The sequence below is a fragment of the Heterocephalus glaber genome, unplaced genomic scaffold (genome assembly GCF_053883595.1).
Source record: "Heterocephalus glaber isolate CG9 unplaced genomic scaffold, H.glaber_assembly_v1.0 deba00001060, whole genome shotgun sequence".
Lineage (NCBI taxonomy): Eukaryota > Metazoa > Chordata > Mammalia > Rodentia > Bathyergidae > Heterocephalus > Heterocephalus glaber.
The window spans coordinates 1,536,146-1,561,758 of NW_028258185.1; the positions used below are offsets into that span (position 1 = coordinate 1,536,146).

Here is a 25,613-nt window from a genome sequence, read left to right on the forward strand (position 1 = left end):
CTACAGCTGTCATTTTGCTCCACCCCATTGCTTTTAGCCTGGGCTTCAGGAAAGGTCAGCTCCATTTCTCCCCTGGGCATCTGAGGGCAGGGAGCAGCCTGGGATCCAACTTTCCTGACCTGCAGTATGCTGAACTCTCGGGTGGCACTGTTCAGGACAGACTTAGCTGGTGCCTGACCCCACCTGTCCTGCTGTGCACAGCTTTCCTCAGAACCTACGCTGTTTTTGCTTCTACTTGTTGCTCCTTGGTGGAAAAGAGGAGTTTTAATAGGGTGTTGGAAACTGAGGGATTGGTTATATTAGAGAAAGAAACAAAAACTGCTAAAACCACTCTGGCCCCCAGTGAAAAAGCTTCATGAAAGGATAGTCTTCCCAAAAAGGAGATGGAATGTAGAAAAGCCCCCTTTTTATTTAAATATCCTAAATATATCACGAAGGAACATACACTGCACTTTAATGGTAAAAAGATACAAGTTTATAACATCTTATAAAAACTACCATTTAAAAGTGATCTTGTTCATTTAATAGTCCCCTCCCCCATAGCAAAATAAGTATATTAAAAAAAAAAAAGTGGAGAGGGAGGGTAAGAGGGGAATTGTTGAAGATGAAAGCCCCAGGGCCACAGCAGAGGCAAAGAGCATATGAGGAGAGGGTTAAAAGTTGTGGTGGACTCTATACTCATTTAACCCCTGCAACACCAAGCCATGGGGCACAATCAGTAGCTATGTGATGACAAGAGGCTGCTGGGGGGCGGTGTGGACAGAAAGATGGGGAGCTGGTCAGGCAGAGCTGGTCCGGTCTGGTGCAGGAACTCACCCAGAAATGGGGACTATCTTTCCCAGGTCCCCCAACTGCATGTCCTGCTCTCAGAGCCTGTCCTGGCTCCACTTCTGCACATTCAACACACCCCTGAGGCATCTCTCCAGTGCATGGCCTCACCCCGGCTGAGGGGTGGGCACAGGGCCCAGGAGCCTTTGCAGTGGTCTTGGACTGTGGGTTCTCTGGGTAGAAGTAGGGCTCCTGGGCCCTCTGTCACCCCTTTGGCTGTCTCCTCACACATCCATTGCCCTGGAACACCAGCACCTGAACAACTGGACTAACCACCTCCTTCCGAGTTCCCCATGCCCAAGCCTTGGCAGGAGTGGTTATGGTACAGCCATTTGCACACATGCTCAGAAGTTCCCACCCATCCACCCAGGCAGGAAGTGGATGTCTTCAGGGGCCAGAGGACATTCTGATCTAGCATACACATTCATACACATAGGGGCACAGGTCACTCATATGATTCTCTCCACACACCCCCATCCCAAAAAGACCTGCTCCAAGTGGCAGGTACAGGGCTCCCACTTTCAAAAGCACTTTTAGGAGAATAACTTTCTTAGTGTATCCTCTTTCCCAGAGTTGAAACAGAACTCCAACCCTAGAAGAGGCCTCTAACAGGAAGGGGATTGGCTCACATGCAGAAATTTGCCCATTTGCAGGAACCACAGGGCAGATCCAAGGACCAAGGTGTAGGTTGTAGACATCAAATGAGAATGTCAGCATAAAGCTAGAACACATGGCCATGAACATCTTCCTCAGCATCTTCTCCAAAGGAGCTCAGATGCCATCAGAGAAAAGCTAAAGGATGCCATGTCTCCTTTATTCTTCCCTGAAATCTCTCTACCTCGGAGGAATGGAGAGCTTCTATCTCCACCTATCCCCAGAATAGGTAGAGACCAGAAATTTGCTGCTGTTGCCTATTTCCTACATTTTATAGACAATGAATCACACTTCCTGGAGGCTGCCATTTTGGATCTCATCAACAGTTTGGGGCTTAGGTTCACCCAGTCTCCACGAGTACTCTTAAGAGAGTTTCCCCACTCTCACCTGTCAGAGTAAGACACGGGGTGGTCAACCAAACCCTGGAATCTGTCATAAGGATCCTTTCTTTAGCAGGAAGAAAAAGGGTCTTTTATTTCACCTTAGAAAATTCACACACACAAATCCTGGTTCGGGTCAGAAACACCCTAACCACTAGCCTGTTGAACTGATCTAAAAAAACTCTTATTCAACAAAGCCCTTCTGTTCTCTAAATGGATTCCTCAGCTCCTGCTGGGACCTCAAGCTCCCTTCAAGTGTGGGTGGGAAGTGGCTGCTTTATGTTCATCTCCCTTAGGCCAAGGGCCAGAGAAAGGTTTGGTTTAATAATACAACACCTTCTCCAAACATACAGACGTGAGCACTCGTGTTCCACACGCACACCTCATCACTTTTTTGGGAGATGGACATGGTGGTGCTTTTGCAGCAGAGAGGAGCAAAGAATGTGGTTAAGAGTAAAATCCACATTAGGTTTCTCCCTGTGGCCCCTTCTTTGCAGCATCCCTCATGTCCCCATTCTTTGCTGGGTGGGATGGCTACTAAGGAGGCCAAGATCTTGTTCTTTGAGACCAAAGGCCAGACCCCTACTCCTCTACCTGAATACAGTGTTAGGACTTGGCAGGAAGAACCACACCTACTGCTCAGCAGTTGTGTTAGGGGCTACCAAATCCCCGTTTCTTAAACAGCTGTTAGCCAACTTGGGACTAGTCCTGGGTTGTCTCTAAGGGGGCACCAAGGACAGAATTCCTTTGAAATTCATGACTCCTTGCTCAACATTTCTGTCTGGCTTTAGGAATCAATGACAGTGAGGTAGCCACAAACCGTATCCAAGACTAACGGCCCAGAGAGAAGGAAAGGGGTTCGTGGGTCCCTCTCACCCAAGTTTCCTCCAAAAGGCACTTGAGCTGACCTTATCAGTACCAGTGCGGCGTGGGGCATTACAGTACCCATGGGCACAAATCTTGCTCTTCTGAGGAATAAGAGGTGCTGCCCACTCTTCTCGGATCCAGCCCTTGTCTGCTCCTCTCATTTTTAATTTTGTCTCTACAGTGTATAAGAAGGCCAAAGTAAATTCGTATGCCAACCCTGATCTTATTCTCCCTCAAAGAGGAGGTGACATGCAGGTCTGTGGAACACTGAAGATTTACTGTAACTAAAAACTCAATTTTGGGGGAGGGCAGCCATAGTCCTTACTTTGGACCAGGACTTTATGCCTCCAGATTACCTGCATCCACAGTTTACCTGCTGAAACTGCTTTTGGACAGACAAAAACAAGAACAGAACAAACTCCCTTCCCAATCTTTTCCATTTCAGCTGTCAGCTGGAGTCCAAGGTTGTGGGAACCACACTTCAGTCTTGGTCCTACACTGTTAAGTCCCCATCTATGACCTCAGCCAAGGGTCCAGGGACTAACTCCCCTACCCAGGAATGCTGTAGAAACTTCCCGAGATACTTATAGTCTCAGATTATTTACAGAGCGCAGGCTCTGGAGTCACTGTCCCCTGAAGCATTCTTCTGGTCTCCTGGATCCGCTTCGACAGGAGGGGAACAGGTCAGCAGAGGTGGTGGTGGGACCATCAGACCAGAGAGGGTACACTCTTCAGTAGATTCTTCTGATCACTCCCACCACCCAGGGCCCCTTGCACCTATAGAGAAAACTGCCCATCGGAAGTCTTGGATTGGCACCCTTGGCACATCCGTTTGTGTCTGAGTAATCGATCTGTCCGAGAAAAACACTGAGAAGAAAAGGACGATTAAGTGCCTAAGAGGAGGAACTCAGCTGCCTGTTAACCGGCTTATAACCCCCACTACCTAAAAGCACACGTGTCACATTCTATGCCCCCTCAGCATGTGCAGATGCATGAGCACAAAGTGATTATGAATGCAGGTGTAACAGCCTGCCATGGTGGCTCATGCATATAATCCCAGCTCTTCGGAAGCTGAGGCAGGACGATTACTTCAAGTTTGAGGCTAGCCTGTACTACATAGTAAGTCCAAGACCAGCCTGAACTACAAAACCCTATCTCAGAAAAGCAAAAACAAAACAGAAAATGCAGGTGCTGGAGCCAGCATGCCTGGCTCTGTCACTTAGTAGTGAACCCAAGTAAGTTATTTAAAGGCCCTTAATCTGTACATGATCTGTAACATGATGCTAGAAGTCCCTACTCATGGCACAGCTGCTTAGCCAATGAATATATATTGAGTATCTATCTCAAGCAGAAACAGTTCTTGTCCTTGCTGAGGACAAGGTGGAGAACGACAAAAGCCTCCCTCAAGGGGGTTTCATTCTAGTGTTGTGAAGATTCAGTGTAAGAGTATGGAACAAAGCCTAAAACCTAGCAACGCATCCAAAAAGTATCAGCTAATATCATTTATCTCTTGTTCTTGTCTTACTTTGGTCCTGACACCATTCCCATCAGATCGGACACCGACCCTCAGGGCAAAGATTCTATCTCTTCTTCCAGGTCGACTCTCCCCTTGATCTGCAGTTTCCCTGAGAAACTTAACTTTTCTGAATCCAAATTTCCCCATTTGTGAAATGAAGACAGTACAACTACCTTATGCAGCTAATGTGAAGATTAACTAAAAAAAAAAAATAAAAAATCCATAAACATGTTCTCAATATTCCAGTGACCCATTTCTACTATCAGCTGCACACAGCCAGAGATGCACTTCATCCTGAGGCACTGAGTCTATTATGCCAGGTGGTTCCCTTGTCAGTCAAGTTTATGTGTGGTGCTACAGCGGAGATGGGTGATGTGTGAGCCTTACCTGATGACATCGTTCACACTGGTAAGGCTTTTCACCACTGTGCACACGCTTGTGGCGTTCCAGGTGGTACTTCTGGATGAAGCGCATATCACAAATATCACACTCAAATGGTTTCTCACCTGACCCAGGTGGAGAGAGAAGTAAATGTCAGGAGGGATATATGATAGGGACCACATTCCAGTTATCTTCCCAGATACCTAGGCTATTGTATATGTGAAAGGTCACCAAAGCTGCTATCTCAGTAGCACAGAGCCATGCATTCTACTTCCTTTGTTTATCCTCTTCCTCCACTTCTAATATTTCCCCTGGAAAATAAACCCAACCTGAGCGCTACACATTCACACAGAATACAAGCTATGGACTCTTCGCCCCTTTGAATACAAGCAAGAGACTTACCAGTATGAATAAGGATGTGCCTCTTGAGGTGGTAACTGCTTCTAAAGGCTCCAAAGCAGTGCTCGCAAATAAAATTTTTTGGAATCTTTACTTGAAAAGAACCATTTTGTTCCACTACCACCACCTGGGGGCAATAATCAGGCATGTCATGTCATGTTGGTCTCTTCCTAGAGACCATTCTACTCTGGGTTGACTTTCAGCTGCCAGATGAAGATTCATTCTGATGTGGTCTAAAGGTGCTGCCATCACCCATTTTCCTTAGGTTTAGAGCATGTCCGGGGAAGGAAGTGGAGTAGGTAACCTGCCTTCCTTGTCACAGCAAATACTCTAAGGATGGCTGCAGCTAGAGCTGGCACATCTTTGCCACAGGGGCACAGAACAGGCCATGCTCCCAACTTGTACCAAGGATGTTCTGGCAAGGATAGACATCAACTACCAAAGTGGACTCTGGGTGAAATCAAGGGAACACACACTGGCTATGAGGGACCAGAGTGTTCAGAGAAAGCTCCAGGGTGAGTCACGGTGGGAAGAAAGAGGAAGATCACCCCATTCCCAAACTGTACCAGTTTGGGGAAGTACCCCATTACCTGCCTTTTTAACAGTCTTTTTTGAATGAGAGGCCTCAGCCAAGCTGTCGTCATCTTTACGGCTCCGGGACTTATCACTTTCTTTTCGGTGGCCCTTTGAAGACAAATCAAATCTAAACTCACAGTCCATTTCAAAACACAAGGCCAAATGCTGCGTTCTGACAATCTATAAATGAAAGTGTGAGCCCCAAAGATGGAGAGAAGGCACGCCATCTGTCTCCTTGCTTGCACCCTGGTCTGAAGAGCTCCAAGTGCATGGGCCGAGGATGTAGCTCAGTGGTGCCATGCCTGCCTAGCAAGCGCAAGATCCTGAGTTTGATCCCCAGTACCGCAAAAAAAAGAGCTCCATGAGCAGAGATCTTCCTTCACTTCTAAAATGTCCATTCACTTGCTACCCAGCTGGATGCTCTTTCCTGGTTCCCTAAAGGGAAGCACCAAAAACTCAAGCTTGGCATCTCCTGGCAGTGTCCCCCCGAACCCAGCTGCTACAAGGGGCTCAAGTGTTGTACCTGGCTCGAGCATCTCAGCACATCGGGGCTGCCTGCCCGCTCGCCATTCTCGGCCTGCTTGCTGGTGATTGGGCTGAGCATCATCTTCTTGCTGGCCGCAGTGGGGACCAAACTCACTCCTGCCAGGCCTTCACAAGCCAGCAGACTTGCCTGTGTCGATAGGAGATAAGATGAGGGTCAAGGGTGGGGTGGGGCAGGGCGAGACTAATCTCATACCCAGCTACCCACATGGCATCTCTCCAAGGGATGTCCCTCCTCACCACCTGCATCCTGCAAGAGTCATCCCTACCTCTCCTCACCAGGAAGCAGCTCCCTTTCTGTCTTCCTTACCACTGAGATACAGGTTTGAGTTGACAATCAAGTGTTATGGACACTCTGTTACTGAAACCGTGACAGCACAGTGTGTCTGGCTACACATTACTCTGATGGTGTTTCTAGGTCTCACCTGCAAGTAGGTGTAAGGGTCTGCCTGGCTGACCAACTGAATGTGAGATTCCTCGGGGACTCTCCTCCTCCCTTCAATAGTCCTCAGCTTCAGAGCCCACTTCTGACTGGTGGACCTTGTTGGTGCCAACTGTATACCCATATTTCTCTCTCATCTTTAGATTTTAAATTTCCTAAGTGCCCTTGATTACAGCATATATATTTAAACTACCTAGAAAAACCCTGGAGTTGAACATACAATTTCTTTTGAGTTCTTTAGACCATTAATATGGCTGCATGTATGTCCATGTTTTTTCCCCCCACACAACCTAAAGCTAAAAATTATTAAAGATTTTGTTTGTTTGAGACAGGTCTTGCTACATAATTCAGGCTAGCCTTGAGCTCATGGCCATCCTTCTGCTTCAGCCGCCCAAGTGCTGGGATTATAGGTGTGTGTCACAATGTCTGGCTACTTACCGGATGTGTAAGCCAATAATGTAACCTCTTTTCACTGCTATATTCTTCAGACCTTGCTTAGCCAGCTTAAAAAAAACGACTCTCTTTATTAAAGAAAAAACTGTTTTTCTTTTTTGTACTGCGGATGGAACCTAGGGCCTGTGCACTGAGCTATACCCCCAACCCTTTTTAAAAAATTTAAATTTTAGCCAGGCACGGTGGCATACACCTGTAATCCCAATGCTCAGAAGGCTGAGGCAAGAGGATTGCCGTGAGTTGGATGCCAGCCTGGGATACACAGTGAGTTCAAGCCAGCCTGAACTGCACAGCAAGACCATCTCAAAAGAACAACAGAGAGAGTACATTTTTTTTCTTTTGGTACCAGGGATCAAGGGGATCAGACTTGGGACGCTGTGTTTGCGAGGCAGGCACCGGAATCACTGAGCTACATCCCTGGCCCTATCTCAAAAGAACAAAAAGAAAAACAAATGTAGATTTTGAGAGAGGGTTCTGCTAAGTTGCTCAGGCTGGACTTGAATTTGCCATCTTCCTCAGCCTCCTACAGTGCTGATTACAGGGATGTAATATCATTCCCAGCTTAAGACAAACTTTGAAAAAATAGTTGGTCAGGAAACTCCCAAATTTATAAATTCCTTTCAGATGATCAGTGCATCTTGGGACCCCCTTTTCCCACTTTCAGAGACTTTGGAGAGAAAAATCAGGAGTTGAAAATCTTAACTCTGCTATTTGCACTGTGTAACCTTAGACGAGTTACTCCATCTTTTAAGCTTCAGTGCTCTTAAATGCAAGATACCTGTCACAGTGCCCATCCTCACAGGGTCAATGAGAATTAAAATAAGATGTAAAATGGTCAGCAGTGCTCAGCAGAAAGTTAGTGCTTAGTGAATGGCAGCCTTTTCAGAACAAGATGTAGTAGAGTGGGCTGCACAGACAAAGGAAGAAGAAGCCAAAGAGTTCCTACTCTTTATGGAGAGGAGGAAGCTGTGCATGCAGAAGCAGCTGGAAGAAAGCCAATTACACTATAATCAGGTTGCCATACTGGTGAGGCTGGTAGGGGTGTTCCTGGGAAGAAAGCTAGAAGCAGCTCTGGGAATGTGTGCGCAACAGCTTTTCTACCCAGAGGACTGTAACAGCCTATGTAGGACCTTGGTTCATCAAGCCAATTCTCGTTGCAAACTGAACTGGATGAGAACCACACCAAATTTTCCCATAAGGTCAACACTGAATTTGATGTGGTTCGCATCTAACTCTGTTTGCTGCTAGAAATCAACCACTGTATTTGGTTATCTTGTCCCTTTAATCCATCCTCCACTTCCAGGACAATACTTTTTGCTTCCTTTTTTTTTTTTTTGGTGGTGGCAGGGATTGAACTCAGGGTCCTGTACATGCTAGGCAAATGCTCTACCACTCTGCTATACCTTTACCCCTGCCCCATCCCCTTTAACCCTTTTTATTTTGAGATGGGGTCTAAGTTACCCGGGCTGGCCTCACACTTTTGATTCTTCTGCCTCAGTCTTATAAGAAGGTGGGATTGCAAATTTACTTACAATTACCTTCTAAATATACTGATTTGATGGGGCGGGGATTTAGCTTAGTGGCACTACACTTGCCTCGAAAGCGCAAGGTCCTGAGTTCCATCCTGGTACCAAAAACAAAACAAAGCCCAATTTGACATTCTGTTGCTTAACATTCTCTAGGAAGTCCTCATCCCCTACAAAGGCTAATTCTTTTTTTTTTTTGGTACCAGGGATCGAACTTGGGACCTTGCGGTTTCAGGGCAGGTGGTAGAACCACTGAGCTAAATCCCCAGCCCAAAGCTTAATTCCTTAGCAAGGCATAAAAGGCCTGCGGATTGTACTCTGCCTTACCTCACCAAGGAACAACTCCCCTACCATTGTCATCTACTATGTTTCTCCCTCACAACCCTCACTTACATGTTTTGCTCTGTAAGCACTGAACTACCTGCAGTACCCCTTTGCTCACCACACACTTCTATACCTCTAAGCCTCTGCCCACAGTTTTCCTTGGGCGAATACCTTTCTTTGTTTGTTTAGCAAAATCCTGTGCATCCCTCAAACTTCCTCTCATTTTTCCATCCAGGCAGAAGTACCACTCCGCAGTATACACAACTCTTATTACACATTCCTTCAATCAACAGATTCATAGCCTCTACTATTGGCAAGTCACTATGCAAAGGCTTGTGAATATAAAAATAGATGACCCCCACCCCAATTAGCCTGGAGGTTTACTGGGGTAAGGACAATCATCTTTGTATTCTCAGCACAATGCCTTGCATGTAACAAAAGTTCAATAAATCCTTGTTTAAAAAAAAAAACAAAAAACGAAGCATTCACCCAACTCTCCACTCCCTTATTCCCCTCAGCACTTAATGTACCAAATGGATACTGAGTCCCCCCGCCCCCAGTGTCTGGGATGTAGTATGGCCTACCTCCTTCATTTGACTGGAAGCTCCCTGAAGGCAGGGGCTGTGGCCTGTCTCCTTTCCTTCCTCTAGATCTCCCCCTGGTGTTTAATACAGAGCTTGGCTCACTGGGGTTGGTCAATATTGTTGACTAAGGCAGCATTCAAGAGTGAATCTGCAAACAGGTATCCCAGTGATCTTGAAGGATTCTAGAGCTTTTTACCTGAGCCATGCTGATTACTTAATGGAACCCAAAAGTTCAGGAGTTCCTTGATCCACCTTTCCTTAAGACACTGTTGTTTGAAGAACTGTCACCAAATCACAGTAATGGCTCCTTCATGTCCTTTTAGTCCTGCTTCCATATTGACTTGCTTTTATCTTCCAAAAGACCTTAGTGTCCTCCAAAAGGAAAACAGGTGTTCCAAGAATCCCTGGTTTCTGTCTGCCTTCTGCCTATTGTCTGAAGAAAGCAAAGTCTGCCAGTCTTAGTTTTCCAGTTGAATTCTCTTGATGAAGCTCTTGAGCTGCTCCAGAAACCTGAAATCAGAAAGGGAGACGGGGCCCTTAAGTGCAACATTCTCAGGCCACACGCCGTTTAACACGCTGAACTTTTTTGCGGGTCACTCTGGCACTCTGTGACGCTCATAAAGAGAACGAGTCAGGAAGAGATTTCTTTCTAGGTGAGTAGAAGAAACTGGACTCCTGGGCAAGAAGCGACAGCCAACAGGAGCAAAGGTAACTGGGGCCTCCTAAGGAAGAACTCCGACAACAGGCTAGCTGCTCAGATTTGCCACCTTAGGAATGGAAGAAGGGGGCGGAGGCCTTTCGGGGTTTTTGTGCCAAGTGGGCCGGCCCGCAAAGCTGGTACTCCAAGGAGGCGGGCAGAGCCCGGGTGGAGGAAGGCCATCACTGAGTGCTGAGGCGGTGGGCACCGGAGTTGCAGTGTCCCCACGTGCGCGTTCTCCAAGTTCGCCCGAAGGTACGGAAACTCGCTACGGAAGTGGAGGGCGGGCGGGCAGCCGAGGCCAAGAGCTGTGCCGCACGTCCCTCCCTCCTGCCAGCCAAGCAGCCACAGCACCAGCCGCAGCAACAGGGAAGAAAGCAGGAGGCCGAGCAGCGCGCGAGGTGCGTGCTCGCGCCCGCGTCCCCTCAAGGCGAGCCCCCCTTTCCCCGGCCGGGGACACGGGGACACGGGGACGCGGCGGCGCGGGCGGGCGGGCAGGAGGCGGTGCGCGCCCGAGGCTCCCTCCCTCCGCCACGCGCCCCTCCTCCCTTCCCCTCCCCTCCCCCTTCCCGCGCGGCGCCCACGGCCTGCGAGCAGCTGAAGCGCTGTCGTCCAGTCGGACGACGGTGCGCTTCCCAAGGCGTGCGCTTACCTGCGAGGCACGGCCTCCCGCCGTCTCCCCCGCCGCGCGGCGCCTCCCCCCAGGCCCCAGCACACAGTGCCAACCCCGCGTCCGCCGCTGCCCCCGCCGGGACCGAGGCAAGTTTACAAACACCAACCCGGGGCCCGTTTCCCCGGAAGCACTTCCCCCTCCCCCTCGTCCTCTCCGCCGAGCGGCAACATCCACTTCCGGGCTTGGGAGTCTGGACAGGCGGGGGCAGGCAGAAAGGAGGTGAGGTTGGGGACACGCGGAGTGCAGCAGCTGGCGAGTGGGTGGGGCCGCGCGCGGGAGGATGGGAGGGGGCGTGCTGAGAGCCGGCGCGTGCGCAGTGATGTGGACGAATCCCGACCGCCATCTTGAATGAGGGCAAGAACCAGGATCCGGAAATCGCGTGGCACTGAAAGCTGTTTCAGTGTGGGTTTGGTGGGTGAGCCAGTTAAAAGCTCTTGAAGAATCTCCATTCTTCTGCCTTCCATCATTCCTGGGCCAATCGCCCCAAGTAGAAGCCAGAGTAGATCGTATTCCCGATCTTGTCACTGAAGTTGGCCAGGTTTGTCATTCTCTAAGCTTGTCATCGGAGCTTGCCCTGTAGATGTTGGGGTCGGCTGAAGCGAAGTGAACTTTCTTTGCAAAGCCCTGCCTTTTGGGATCAACCACAATCTGAAAATGAGTGCTCTCTCAGAGGTGTTTCTTGAATAGCCTGAGGCCACCCGGCTCAGGTCCTGGCATCTGGTTGTCTTTTACCTTTCCGCCTTTATTTTAGGTAGCCTAAATTGTGGTCTAATTGTGGCCTCCTCGCAGTAGACTACTCTTGTTGGAAACTTTGCTATGTGGGTTGGACCTTGCGCCAGGTTGCATTAGGAAAACGGAAAATTGAGCCCATCTTCAAATTCTGCCACCCACCTTTGGCCCTTAGGAGGGGTCCTAGAGATGGAAATGTCGATTTCGTTTAAGTCCCAATTTCTTTTTTCTTTTTTGGTACCAGGGATCAAACTCAGGACCTTGCGCTTTCGAGGCAGGTGCAGCGCCAGTGAGCTAAATCCCCAGAAAGTCCTAATTTCTCCTGTAGGCACTATCAGGTTGTGAGTTTAGGAAAACCAATGATATTGGAAAAAAAAAAATCTTTATAATAAAGTCTTACCAACAGGTATTTTGTACATAAATTTTATTTTCCTGAGCTTTGTACACTTGGAGACATAAAAGGAATTTTCTTGTACTCTCAGGATCATCCTAAAGTTGAGATAAAATGAAGAGAGAGTCACCAGAATTCTTTTTTTTTTTTTTTTTTTTGAAACAAGGTCTTGCTGTGTAGTTCATGTTGGCCTTGAACTTGCTATGTAGTCTAGCTGGCCTGCAACTTGCAGCGATTCTCCTGCTTCAGGCCCCTGAGTGCTGGGGTTACAGGTATGGGTCATCACACCTGGATAGAAATTAATTGGAAAAAAAGTTCATACTTTTACTGATCTATCCAGTACAAAAATATAAAATCTAAAAATGTTTAGTCTCCCCCTGTATTATCCTATGCTCCTGGTAACTAATCTTATCAGTTTGGTATACTGTATACCTCCAGACTTCTATTTATATAAAAATGTTTTTATCTGGTGCATATTTATTGAGTACCTATAAGGTGCCACAGTGTATTTTGGACATGTATGCCAGTTCTCCCCTACCCTATGATATTGGAGATGAACCCAAGACCTTTCTTGCCTGCACATGGAGCTAGGACTCTAGCCCATCCATTCACTGTTTTTCCCTTCTGTGCTGGGAATGTAATGCTGGGAATCAAACCCATGCTTTGCCTATGCTAGGCAAGAGGTCTGCCATTGGGCCATACCCCCAATCTCCTACATTTTAAAAATTATTTCATAACAAGAGCTGGGCAAAGTGTTGCATGCCGGTAGTCCCAGCTATACATGGTGGTTGAGTCAGGAGGAGTGCTTGAACTAATGAGCCTGGGCAATATAGTGAGACTCTCTCAGAAAGGAAAAAAAAATTTGTAAAATTGCACAGAACTGGCCAGGTGGGGTGACACACACCTGTAATCCTAGCACTCAGAAAGCTGAGGCAAAAGGATCTCTGTGAGTTCTAGGCCAACCTGGGCTGTCAGGTGAGTTCAAGGAAAACTTGAACTGCATAGGAAGACCCTGTTTCAGAACACCAAAATCAAAAAGAATTGCACATAATTCCACTTTATGTTTGTTTATTTATTTATTTATTTTTCCGGTACCAGGGATCAAACTCAGGACCTTGAGCTTTCGAGGCAGGCATGGCACTACTGAGCTAAATCCCCGGCCTATGTTTATTTTATTTACATAGTCCCATCTGATGAACCTTTAGGTTAGTTCCCGTATTTTTTTTTCTTTTAAACAATGCTATAATGAACATCCATATACAGTTATATTTTTTGCATTCATGGATAGAATATGTGCCTTTTAAATTTTAATAGAGTCTGAAATTGAGTTTCAAAAGTTTGCTGCAGGGCTGGGGATTTAGCTCAGTGGCACCACAATTGCCTTGCAAACATAAGATCTTGAGTTTGATCCCCTGTACAAAAAAAAAAAACAAACTTGCAAAGTTTGTAGTAAAAGTGAATGTACATGCTCATTTAGGACCATGTGTGAATTTTACTACCTTGGCAAAACTGGATGTTGTGCTTTGTGTAGACAGTGATTTTTCTTTTTTCTTCTTTTGAGACAGGGTCTGGCTATGTAGTTCAGACTGGCCTTGAACTTGAAGTGATCCTCCTGCCTCAGCCTACTGAGTGCTGAGATTATAGGCATGCGCCACCATGCCCATTGACAATTACTGATTTGATAAGTGAAAATATTATTTTATTTTAATTTGCATGTCATTAATATGTCATTAATAGTGAAGTTAGCCATCTCTTCTCTCCCACCCATCAAACCCAGGGGCTCTCTACCACTGAGCTACGTCCCCAGCCCTTTTTTTATTTTTTGTTTTGCAATGGGGGGTCTTACTACATTGTCCAGGCTAGCCTTCAACTTGTGAGATCCTCCTTCCTCAGCCTCCTGAGTATCTGCTCATTTTAATTGCTCTTGTAAACTGCCTGTTCATATTCTTTGCCCATGAAAATACAGTAGATCATTTGTTATTGATTGACAAAAATCCTCTTCATCTTGTAGATATTACTCTTCTTCTTCTTTTTTTTTTTTTGGTACTGGGGATCAAACTCTGGTCCTTGTGATTTCGAGGCAGGCGGCAGAACCACTGAGCTAAAACCCCAGCCCGGTATTACTCTTCTTATCTATCAGCTTCTTTTTTTTTGTTTTTTTTTGGTACCGATCGAGGGCAGAATGGATGGGGGTGTGGTTAGTGGTGGGCTGTGCTTTGGGTCTTGAATGTGCTAAGCAAGTGTTCTATCCCCCTCCCACGTAGAACAGGGATTAAACTCAGGACTTGCGCTTGCCAGGCAGGCACAGCACCAGCCCTGCAAGTGTTCTACCTCTGCACTATCCCTAGCCCTTTTTTATTTTTGGTTTTGAGATAAGGATTTGGTAAGTTTCCCAGGCTGGCCTTACACTTGCCGGTCGTTGTGGTGTCTCTGCTTGCTGAGTAGCTGGCATTACAGGCTTCTGTTGTTTTTCTGTCCTGGGAATTGAACCCAGGGATTCATACATGCTGGGCAAGTACTATACCACTGAGCCACATTGCTAACCCTTAAATTGGTTTTTAAAATTTACATTGGAAAGGAGTAATTGCAAGGAGAACAAAGCCCATTTGTTGTTATTGTTGTTTGTTTTTTGTTTTGTTTTAGACAGGGTCTCCCTACGTAGTTCAGGCTGGTCTTGAACTCACTGTGTAGCCCAGGCTGGCCTCAAACTTGTGGTGATCCTCCTGCCTCAGCCTCTCAAGAACTGAGATTACAAGCGTGCACTATCATGCCTCGCTGCAAAGACCATTTTGAAAAGTGCTGGGTAAAACGAATAAGAAAGATAAAGCCAGGAGTTATCTTTAACCATTTTAATGGTGTCTATCCTTACAAAGAAATTTAAGTTTTAGGTTGCTAAATCTGCCTGTGGCTTTTTAGGTTTTTTTAATTAAAATACTTCCCTGCTGGTGATGTAGCTCAGTGGTACTGCGCCTGCCTGGCAAGTGCAAGGTCCTGAGTTTGATCCCCAGTACTGGAAAAAAAAAAGTTTACTTCCTTCTGATATTCTCATAGTTGTAGATTTTCAGTATATATCTTTATCGTAACTACTGTTTATTTTTGTATATGAGAAAAAGTAGTGAGAAATGTCAGATTTATTTGTTTTTAATATAACAAAAGATGGTTTTAGGGGCCAGGGATTTAGCACAATGGTGCCACCACCTGCCTTGCAAGCAAGGTCCTGAGTTCGATCGCTGGTACCAACAAAACAAAACAAAAGATGGTTTTATATGGGAAAAGGTGGAAAAGAAAGAGAATAGACCGCTACCATGATGTGGCAGGGGGCTTCAGAGCCGAAAGCCCCCAAATGTCAGGTTTAAAAGCGACCAGTGATAATAGAACCTAGCGTGTCCGGAGTCGCGCAGAAGACTCCGAATCAGCCCGCTGCAGTCAGGCAGGTCTGCGCACGCCCTGCTGAGGTCCCGAGTCGCGCAGAAGACGCCGAATCAGCCCGCGCCCCGGCAACAATCCACTGGATCCCCCCTCCCAGCCCCTGCTCCTCTGTACAGCCACCTAGTTCCACACTACAAAGACGCAGAGGACACCAGACCACCAGACCACGTTACTGAGTCCCGCTGCTCCCGGCCCAGAGATAGGTAGGGGCTTCTGAGCTGCCATCCCACTGCTCCTGGTCCAGAGGCCACTGCTCCTGGTCCAGAGGAAGGGGCTTCCCGGCCACCATCCCTCCCACTGCTCCCAGCCCAGAGGAAAGGGCTTTTGGGCCACCTTCTGTCCCGCCGCTCCTGGCCCAGAGGAAGGGGCTTCTGGGCCACCATCCTTCCCACCGCTCCCGGCCCAGAGGTAGGGGCTTCTGAGCCGCCATCCCACTGCTCCTGGACCAGAGGAAGGGGCTTCCCGGCCACCATCCCTCCCGCTGCTCCCAGCCCACAGGAAAGGGCTTTTGGTCCACCATCCCTACCGCTGCTCCCGGCCCCTGTCCCACCTCTCCCACCTCAGAGGAGGTAATCCGTGCAGGTGCCAACAGCACCCCCCCCCCCCGTCCAAATGAGAAAACTCGTAAATTAAGTCTCAAAACCAGACTCCCAGATCACCCACAGCAACCCCAAAGGGAAATGAGATGGAACACTCTGATACTCAACCACCTGGACCCACTGAACTGGCAACAAAAGGGGATCTGGAAAAAATGAAATCAGAAATAATTTCTCAGATAACAGGAGAAATTGTGTCCCTAGTGCAAGACATGATTAATAAATCTAGAGAGGAGCTCAGGAACATGATGGAATCCCAACATAGGAACCAAATGGAATCCATAAAACAGATGCAAATAGATTTCCAGGACATGAAAAACTCCATTGAAAGTCTACACAGCAGAATGAGCCAATGTGAGGACAGAATTTCAGATAGAGAAGATAAGATTGCAGTTAGTGGTCAGGAAAAGAAAAATTGCTTCAAAATTAGAAGGGAACATGAGAAATCAATCCAGCAGCTGCTAGATGATGCAAAGAAGAATAACATAAGACTGATTGGAGTCAATGAAGAAACAGGAGAGAGTGCAGATGACATAAAAGATCTCTTCACAGAAATAATGTCAGAAAACTTCCCAAGCAGGGGAAAAGAGCTTGACATACAGATAAGTGAGGCATATAGGACTCCAAATAGCCTTGATCAAAAAAAATCTACACATAGGCATATAATTGTTAAGATTCCAGAAACTCAACAGAAGAACAAACTTCTACAAGCAGAGAAAAGAAACAAATCACATACAAAGGAAAGCCCATCAGAATCACAGCAGACTTCTCAACACAAAGCATCAAGGCAAGAAGAGCTTGGAGTGACATATTCCAAGCCCTAAAAGAAAACAGCCTCCAACCCAGATTGATGTACCCTGCAAAACTATCTTTCAAAATGGATGGAGAAATAAGATACTTTCATGACAAAGAGCACCTTAGGAACTTCATGAATACCAAACCAGCACTCCAAAGAATTTTACACAATATCCTAGGAACAGACATTGAGGATCACAACCCCAGGAAGCAAAGCAGAATGAACCCATCTGGCATGACAAGAAATTAAATGTAAACGGGGAGAACCCAACAAAAAGAAAAAGTCATGGCAATGACAAGTCAATACATTTCAGTTATAACCATCAATGTTAATGGTCTCAATTCAACAATCAAAAGAAATAGACTGGCAGAATGGGTCAAGAAGCAAAATCTAACAGTATGCTGCATACAAGAAACACACTTGATTCACAAGGAAACTCATAGACTGAAAGTTAAAGGGTGGAAAACAATACTGCATGCGACAGGAACCCGAAAAAAAGCAGGAGTAGCTATCCTCTTGGCAGATCAAGTAGGTTTCAAACCAACACTGATTAAGAGAGACGAAGAAGGACACTACATCCTTGTAAAGGGAAGAATCCAAGAGGAAGAGATGACAATCATAAATATCTATGCACCAAACACTAATGTGTCCAACTATATAAAACAAATACTAACAGACATGAAAAGTCATATATGCACTAATACAATTGTAGTGGGAGACCTCAACACCCCACTGTCACAAATAGATAGATCAACTAGACTAAAAATAAGTAATGAAATACTAGAACTCAATCGAACTCTTGAACAAATGAACTTAACAGATGTTTACAGTCTTCCACCCCACAAAATCAGAATACACATTCTTCTCAGCTGCACATTGGTCATTCTCCAAAATAGACCACATACGCACACATAGAACATGTTTAAGTGCAAAGGAATTGAAGTTATCCCCTGTATATTATCAGAACACAGTGCGATGAAATTGGAGATCCATAGCAAAAGAAACTCAAAAAATTTCATAAACACGTGGAAAGTGAACAACACACTTCTGAATAACCAGTGGCTCACAGAGGAAATTAAAGAAGAAATCAGACAGTTCCTTCAATTAAATGACAATGACAATACAACCTACCAGAATCTGTGGGACACAATGAAAGCAGTCTTATGAGGGAAATTCATAGCAGTGAATACGCATATTAGGAAAACAGAACGAGCCCAATTAAACAACCTGATGCTGAACCTCAAGCTTCTAGAAAAAGAAAAGCAGGACAACCCCAAAGCTCATACAAGAGAGGAAATTATAAAGATCAGAGGAGAAATCAATGCAATGGAGACTAAGAGAACGATACAAAAAATCAATGAAGCCAAGAGTTGGTTCTTCAAAAGAATCAACAAAATTGACAAACCCTTAGCCAACCTTGTCAGAAAAAGGAAAGAAAAGGCCCAAATCCATGCAATTAGGAATGAAAAGGATGAAATTACAACAGACCCAGCAGAAATCCAGAGGATCATCAATACCTACTTCCAGAACCTATACGCCAATAAGATGGACAACACGGAAGAAATGGACAGATTCCTAGATACATATGAATTACCAAAATTGAATGAAGAAGACCTAAAAATTCTGAACAGCCCAATATCAACCAATGAAATTGAAAATGTAATAAAAAACTTATCAACTAAGAAAAGCCCAGGCCCTGATGGCTTCACTGCTGAATTCTACAAGACATTTAGAGAGGAACTGCTGCCACTACTGTTTAAGCTCTTCAATGAAATTGAAAGGGAAGCAATACTCCCAAATTCATTCCTGGAAGCAAGCATCACCTTGATCCCCAAAGCAGAGAAAGACCCAACTGAAAAAGAGAACTATAGGCCAATCTCACTAATGAACATAGATGCAAAAATCCTTAATAAGATAATGGGAAACAGAATGCAGAAGATCATCAAGAAGATCATACACCCTGATCAAGTGGGATTCATCCCACGGATGCAGGGATGGTTCAATATATGAAAATCAACCAATGTAATACACTATATCAAGAGAACCAAGGACAAAAACCATTTGATTATCTCCATAGATGCAGAAAAAGCATTTGACAAAATCCAACATGCATTTATGATAAAAACCCTACAAAAAATTGGAATAGATGGTCTCTACCTCAAACTGATAGAAGCCATCTATGAAAAACCAACAGCCAATATCATACTAAATGGTCCAAAACTGAAATCCTTCCCACTAAAATCAGGAACAAGACAAGGATGTCCACTATCACCACTCCTGTTCAATACAGTTTTGGAAACATTAGCTTCAGCAATTAGACAAGAGAAAGAAATAAAAGGAATAAAGATAGGTAATGAAGAAGTCAAATTGTCATTATTTGCAGATGACATGATACTCTATATAGAAGACCCCAAGACCTCCACCAAAAGTCTTCTAGACTTAATAACCAAATTCACTCAAGTAGCTGGTTACAAGGTCAACACACAAAAATCAATAGCTTTCCTCTACACCAATGACAGACTCACTGAGAGAGAAATAGGGCAAATAATTCCTTTCACAATAGCATCCAAAAAACTGAAATACCTAGGAATCAAACTAACGAAAGAAATCAAAGACCTCTTCTCTGAAAACTATGGCACTCTGAAAAGAGAGATTGAAGATGATATCAGAAAATGGACAGACATCCCCTGCTCCTGGGTAGGAAGGATTAATACAGTGAAAATGGCCATACTTACCAAACTGCTATATAGATTTAATGCAATTCCAATTGAGATCCCAGCAGCATACTTCATAGACCTTGAGAAAACAATCCAAAAATTCATTTGGAAGAAGAAGAGACCCAGAATAGCAAAAGCAATTCTAGGTAACAGAGATATGGCAGGGGGTATCACAATCCCCAACCTGCAACTCTACTACAAAGCTACTGTGATCAAAACAGCATGGTACTGGCAAAGAAACAGACCTGAGGACCCGTGGAACAGATTAGAAGATGCAGAAACAACGCCAGACAAACTCAGCCATCTCATCTTCGATAAAGGAGCCAAACACCCTCACTGGGGGAAAGATAGCCTCTTTAATAAATGGTGCTGGAAAACGTGGGCTTCAACTTGCCAAAGATTAAAACTAGACCTATATCTCTCACCATGCACTAAACTAAAATCAAAATGGATTAAAGATCTAAATATTAAAATAGAAACTCTGAACCAGTTGGAACAGAGGTTAGGTAGAACCCTTGAAGACATCAGTGTAGGAAAAGATTTTATGAACAAGACCTCAGTTGCCTGTGAACTAGCACAAACAATCGACAAGTGGGATCTCTTCTTATTAAAAGGCTTCTGCACAGCAAGAGAAACCACCAGCAGTGTGGAGAGACAACCCACAGTGTGGGAAAAAATCTTCACCTGCTCTTCCTCAGACAAAGGTCTACTATCTCGAATCTATAAAGAACTTAAAAAGATCAGACCTCCCAAATTTAAAGACCCAATCCTAAAATGGGCATCTGAAATGAACAGACATTTCTCAGACAAAGAAGTAGAAATAGCAAATAAATACATGAAAAAATGTTCAACATCACTGGTCATTCAAGAGATGTAAATGAAAACAATGCTGAGATTCCACTTCACTCCAGAAAGAATGGCTGCTATCATGAAATCAACCAGTAACAAATGCTGGCGGGGCTGTGGGGAAAGAGGAACCCTGCTGCACTGCTGGTGGGAGTGTAGACTGGTGCAAGCACTGTGGAAATCCGTATGGAGATACCTCAGAGAACTAGGACTGGAAGTCCCATTTGACCCTGCTATTCCACTGCTGGGGATCTTCCCCAAATAATTAAAAGAATCATACCACAGTGATATATGTGCACCCATGTTCATAGTAGCACAGTTTGTGATAGCTAAAGCTTGGAAACAGCCCAAATGCCCATCAACTGGAGACTGGATAAAGAAAATGTGTTTTTTTAATAAAACAGAGTACTACTCAGCCATAAAAAATGAGAAATTAGAGACATTTATAGCTAAGTGGATGCACATTGAGGTGATACTCTTAAGTGAAATAAATAGGACACACATGTATAAATACTGAATAGTTTCTCTGGTGTGAGAAACTGAAAGTGTAAATAAGGACTAAATGCATAATAGGTAATGTGAAATAGGAAGAAAAGGGGCAAAGGGGAAGGACGTGGGAGGGCTAGGGGAAAGGATAGAAGGGAATGGGATTAATATGAGAAAATGGAAAAATAGGAACAAAATCTTTGTAAATAGGGAGGACTGGAGGGGTTGAAGGGAGGGCTGGGCAAGGGTGAAAAATGAGAACCAAGAGAGACTATGTAAAGGTGCAAATTTCCAATGATGAATGTCATTATATTGTATACCTAAAATGTACCAATGATTAGAATGAATAGTCGATAATGTAAGATAGGAAGAAAAGGTCCAAAGGGGTAGGGGTAGTGGGAGGGGCAGGGCCAGGGGAAAGGAAAGAAGGGAAAGGAAAAATGATGAGAAATGCAAAAAATGGAAATAAAGTCTTTGTAAATAGGGAAGGGTGGAGGGGGTGAAGGGAAGGCTAGGAATGGGGAAAAAATAAGAACCAAGATGCATTATGTAAAGGTACAATTCCCAATGAGAAATGTAATTGTGTTGTATACCTACAATGTACCAATAAAAGAATTGAATTAAAAAAAAAAACAAACCATTGCTGAGGATAATAGAACCTAGCCTAGAAGTCAGAAAATCAGTGACCCAGGATTGCTCCATATCACCTTTGTAATCTTGGACAAATTAGTTCACTCTGGCCCAAGAGACAGATAAGGAGAAATAAATAAATATTCTAGCTTATTTCTAGTACCTTTTTTTTTTGGTATCAGGGATCGAACTCGGATCCTTGTGCTTGGGAGGCAGGCAGTAGAACCACTGAGCTAAATCCCCGGCCCCAGTACCTTTTTTGTTTTCATGGTACTAAAGGTTGAATCCAGAGCCTTCACTCTAAGCTACATCCCCAGCCCTTTTAATTTTTTGAGACAGGACCTTGCTTAGTTGCTAAGTGCCTAAGTTGGCCTTGAACTTGTGATCCTTCTGCCTCAGCCTCCCAGAGTGCTGGGATTACAGATGTGCACCACCACACCTGGCTTCTAGTACTGTTTTCAAGATTAAATGAAGCAATTGATGAGAATACTTTGAACAGGAAAAAAAAAAATCCTTCTCAAATCTAGGTTACTATTAGTAGAGATTCCTGGTTTATGCAAATCAAATGCAAGCGAAGCATTATTTCCAGTTTGTATAAGTACAGTAGTTGATAGATTCAACCAGTGTTTATAGATTGCCTTTGTGCAAGACCCTGGGGTAGGGCAGAGGAGAGTGGGGAAGATGGAAACTAACATTCTGAGGGTTGCCTATTTTATATTTACTGCTTTTTTCAATGAAAGTTACCTCTTAGTCCTTACCACCCAGGTGGACAGTTTAGAACTGGGAAAAACCTTGTGCATGTAAGGAGAGCTGGTGCCTTTAGTCGTATGGTCGTGGACTCAGTGTGTAGATAGTTAACTAGCACAGAAGCCAGTGTTGGATTTTTTGGTACTGGCAATGGAACCCAGGCCTCATGCATTCTAAGCACATGCTCTTCCGCTGAGCTGTACCCTCAACCAGACCCAAGGTTTTAACTTTTCTTTTCTTTTTTTGGAGGATGGGGGTGAGACAGTCTTGATATATAGCCCAGGCTGGCCTTGAACTCACCATATAGTCCAGGCTGGCCTCTAACTCACTGAGATCCTCCTGAGCACTGGGATTACAGGCAGGCCGGCTCTTTACATTCTTATAGGCCTGGTTGAAAGCACTTAAGAGGCTGGATATTAGTGGCACATGCCTGAAATCCCAGCACTCTGGAGGCTGAGGCAGGAGGATTGCTTTTAGTTCAAGGTCAGCCTGAACTACATAGTGAGACCCTGTCTCAACCCCAATTCCAAGAAAAGGCACTTAAGAGGCAGTTCCCCACATCCTTTTGCCCCAGGCAGGCCTCCCCTTCTGTGACCTCCCCTACGCCATCACTGATTCCATTAGTGGTATAAGGACTCCTGACCAGTCTTCTACGCATGTCTTTTCTCCTAGAAGCTCGAGTGGCCATGGAGCAGGGTGTACCAGCCCTGTTAGTCTCTGTGGCAGCATTCATGCCTTCAGTCTACTTGTGGGCTCCCTTGCCAGCAGGCTAGCTAAAGCCCCCAGGCAGAAGCAGCACTGGAACAGTGCCAGCCAGGAAGCAGAAGTAAACTGTCAGGGTTTGCTGAACCAGCTGAACCCTCCCCTCTGAGTGCCAGTGTGGATTGTGTAATAGAAACGAGCAGTGTTTGGCTCCCTTTGATACCTGTGAGACCTTTGATGATGGTGGATAGAGAAGTTGGGAAACCAAATGCTATACAAGGAACATTCTTTGAGCCTGGTAGTGTGTATATTTTGGCATTTTTGTTTTCTTTTCTCTTCCAGTACTGGAGATTAACCTAGGGCATTCTTATTTACACTCCCAGCTCCCCTTTCCCTTTTTTTGAGGCAGGGTTTCAATAAATTGCCCAGGCTGGCCTGAGTCACTGGTGTTACAGACATGTGCCACCATGCCCATGTTATATTTTGGCATTCTTGTGGCCTTTTAATTGCCCTATAATCTTTTTTGTTCTTGTTTTTAAATATCCCTTTAGTTATATAAGTAATACAAAATTATTGCATAAAGTTATAAAAATATGGAAGTATATAAATAAGAAAATTACAAGCACCCATAGTTCCAGTGCCCAGTAACAACCACAGTTAATATTTAGAAGTCTTTTTCAGTCTTTAAAAAAAATGCATGGCAAGTCCCTGTTGATAGGTATGGTTTCTTTTGTGGGTGATGAAAATGTTGTGGAATTAAATTGTGGTAACCAGTGTACAACTTGGCAAATATGCTAAAAACCACTAAGTTACTTTCAAAAAGTGAATGTCATGGTAAGTAAATCATATCTCAATAAAATTACTCTTTAAAATTGTGGTATTCATGGTAGTGCATCCCTGTAATCTCAGCACTCAGGAGGCTGAGGCAGGAGGACCGCCATGAGTTTGAGGCCAGCCTGGGGTACATAGTGAGTTCAGGGCCAGCCTGAACTACAAAGGAAGACCTTGCCTCAAAAACCAACCAAACAAAAAAAACTATGGTATTGTCTTTGAACTATCTGAAAGTATTTCAGTTCATGTTCTTTCATGACTAAATGTTTCAGTATATTTTTTAACAATAAGATTATTCTTTTGCATAAGCACAATACAGTTGTTAATTAAGATATTAACTCTGAGCCGGGGATTTAGCTCAGTGGTTTTGCAGCCTGCTGCACAAGCGCAGGGACCCAAGTTCTATCCCCGGTACCAAAAAAAAAAAGATATTAACACTGATTTAATACTAATATTTACGATATTATCCAAGTCAGACTATGTACCAGATTTTGAATAATGTTCTTTTTTTTTTTTCCTTTGGTACCAGGTATTGAACTCAGGACATTGTGTTTGTGAGGCAGGCGGTGGCACCACTGATAAAAATCCTGGGCCCCTGCTTTCCTTTGTTTTTGAGACAAAGTCTCAATAGTACAGGCTGCCCTCAAACTTGCAATCCTCCTGATCCAACCTCCCAGCCAATAATAGTCTTTATAACAGTTTTTTTCTTCCTTACCTAGGAGCCATTCTCAAATTTCATGTTCCTTTTGGTTGTATTGCTTCTATTCTCCTTCGATCTGGAACAGGTATTCAGCTTCTCTTTTATTTTCATGACTTTTTTTGGGTGGTGCTGGGGACTGAACTCTTGAGCCTTCCGCATGCTAGGCAAACGCTCTACCACTATCTGCACCCTCAGCCCCCAATGTTGACATTTTCAAAGAGTACAGGCTAGTTGTTTCATAGATGGACCCCCCAGCAGAGGTATATTTATTACCCTACAGTTAAATTTGGATTGTGTGTCTGTGGCAGAAATGTTACCTAAGATGTGTTTCTCGGTGCTTCATATCTCAAGGCCCATGGTGTCAGTCTGTCCCGCTGCTGGTGATGTCAGTCTTGATCATTTGGATAAAGTAGTATCCACTAGGTTTTACCACAGTAAAGTTACCCATTTCCCTTTGAAGTTTTTTTTTTTTTTCATACCAGGGATCAAACTCAGGACCTTGCGCTTGCGAGTCAGGTGGTAGAACCACTGAGCTAAATCCCTGGCTCCCCTTTGAAGTATTTTAAGGGGGAAAAAATATTACAGCATAGCCCAGAGGAAAAAAGTGAAGCTTTTCCCAGGTTTTTGTGTTGTTATTGATAGATTATAGGGTTGTGTTGAAGGAGAGAAAGATATAACATCCTTTGAAAATTAGATTAAAAGGTTAAATAAAAAAGATTAGGGCCAAGATGTAACAGCGCAGTGGTAGGGTGTTTCCTTAGCTTGCAGAAAACTCTCAGTTCTGTCCCGTTGTACATACACACATACACACACATATGCACGCACACACTAAAAGAAAAAAAAAACAGTCAAAGATCAGTTAGAATCTCTGGTTAGAGCAACCAGTAGAAGAGTGTGCTATGCACCTAGCACCCCAAGAGGAAGAGTAGGTTTAAATGAGCTGGTTTGGGATGGGTGCACCAGTGGAACTTCTTAGTTAGGCTTTAGGGATCTGGGGCTTGGGAAAATGGTGTGAGACACATGGCTCACCTCATTCAGCCCTGGCAGTGGATGAGATTTCCCAGTGACATGTATGGAGGGTGGAATGAAGAGGCCAGAGACAGACCTTGAGGTACCCTAGCATTTCTAGGAGGGCCAGAGGAAGCCTGGCGTGGCCTGAGAGAGGGGCAG

General features: G+C 44.8%; 2 protein-coding genes across 13 annotated transcripts in view; one reads left to right on the forward strand and one right to left on the reverse strand.

Moving 5' to 3' along the window:
- Positions 1 to 1,933: 1,933 nt before the first annotated feature.
- Znf740 (zinc finger protein 740) lies at positions 1,934 to 10,959 on the reverse strand. Of its 2 annotated transcripts, XM_004872721.4 has the most exons (7): positions 10,823 to 10,959; positions 9,670 to 9,983; positions 6,125 to 6,274; positions 5,620 to 5,709; positions 5,029 to 5,152; positions 4,633 to 4,751; positions 1,934 to 3,596 (listed from the first exon to the last, which is right to left on the reverse strand). In XM_004872721.4, exons 2-7 carry the CDS (start codon positions 9,676 to 9,678, stop codon positions 3,507 to 3,509), a joined length of 582 nt encoding a protein of 193 aa, XP_004872778.1. In that variant the 5' UTR covers positions 9,679 to 9,983; positions 10,823 to 10,959; the 3' UTR covers positions 1,934 to 3,506. The 2 variants fall into 2 exon arrangements, with proteins under 2 accessions (XP_004872778.1, XP_004872779.1); XM_004872722.4 differs by lacking the exons at positions 9,670 to 9,983; positions 10,823 to 10,959 and adding an exon at positions 9,474 to 9,661 and having other exon boundaries at positions 3,323 to 3,596.
- The window catches only part of Csad (cysteine sulfinic acid decarboxylase), a 38,459-nt gene continuing 23,078 nt past the window's right edge, over positions 10,233 to 25,613 (forward strand). For 2 of the 11 annotated variants that reach the window (XM_021250566.1, XM_087209724.1), the window contains exon 1: positions 10,233 to 10,571. In XM_021250566.1, coding sequence (XP_021106225.1) covers positions 10,248 to 10,571 — 324 coding nt within the window. In that variant the 5' untranslated portion in view covers positions 10,233 to 10,247. The other 9 variants (XM_004872723.4, XM_087209725.1, XM_087209726.1 and 6 more) reach the window with 9 other exon arrangements.

What these genes read in the sequence shown, in the direction of transcription:
- Znf740 (XM_004872721.4), bottom strand. An exon ending in CAAAAAAGACTGTTAAAAAG is followed by an intron (nt 5,153 to 5,619) that starts GCAGGTAATGGG and finishes TATTGCCCCCAG; the next exon opens with GTGGTGGTAGTGGAACAAAA. An exon ending in AGTGTGAACGATGTCATCAG is followed by an intron (nt 3,597 to 4,632) that starts GTAAGGCTCACA and finishes TTTTCTTCTCAG; the next exon opens with TGTTTTTCTCGGACAGATCG.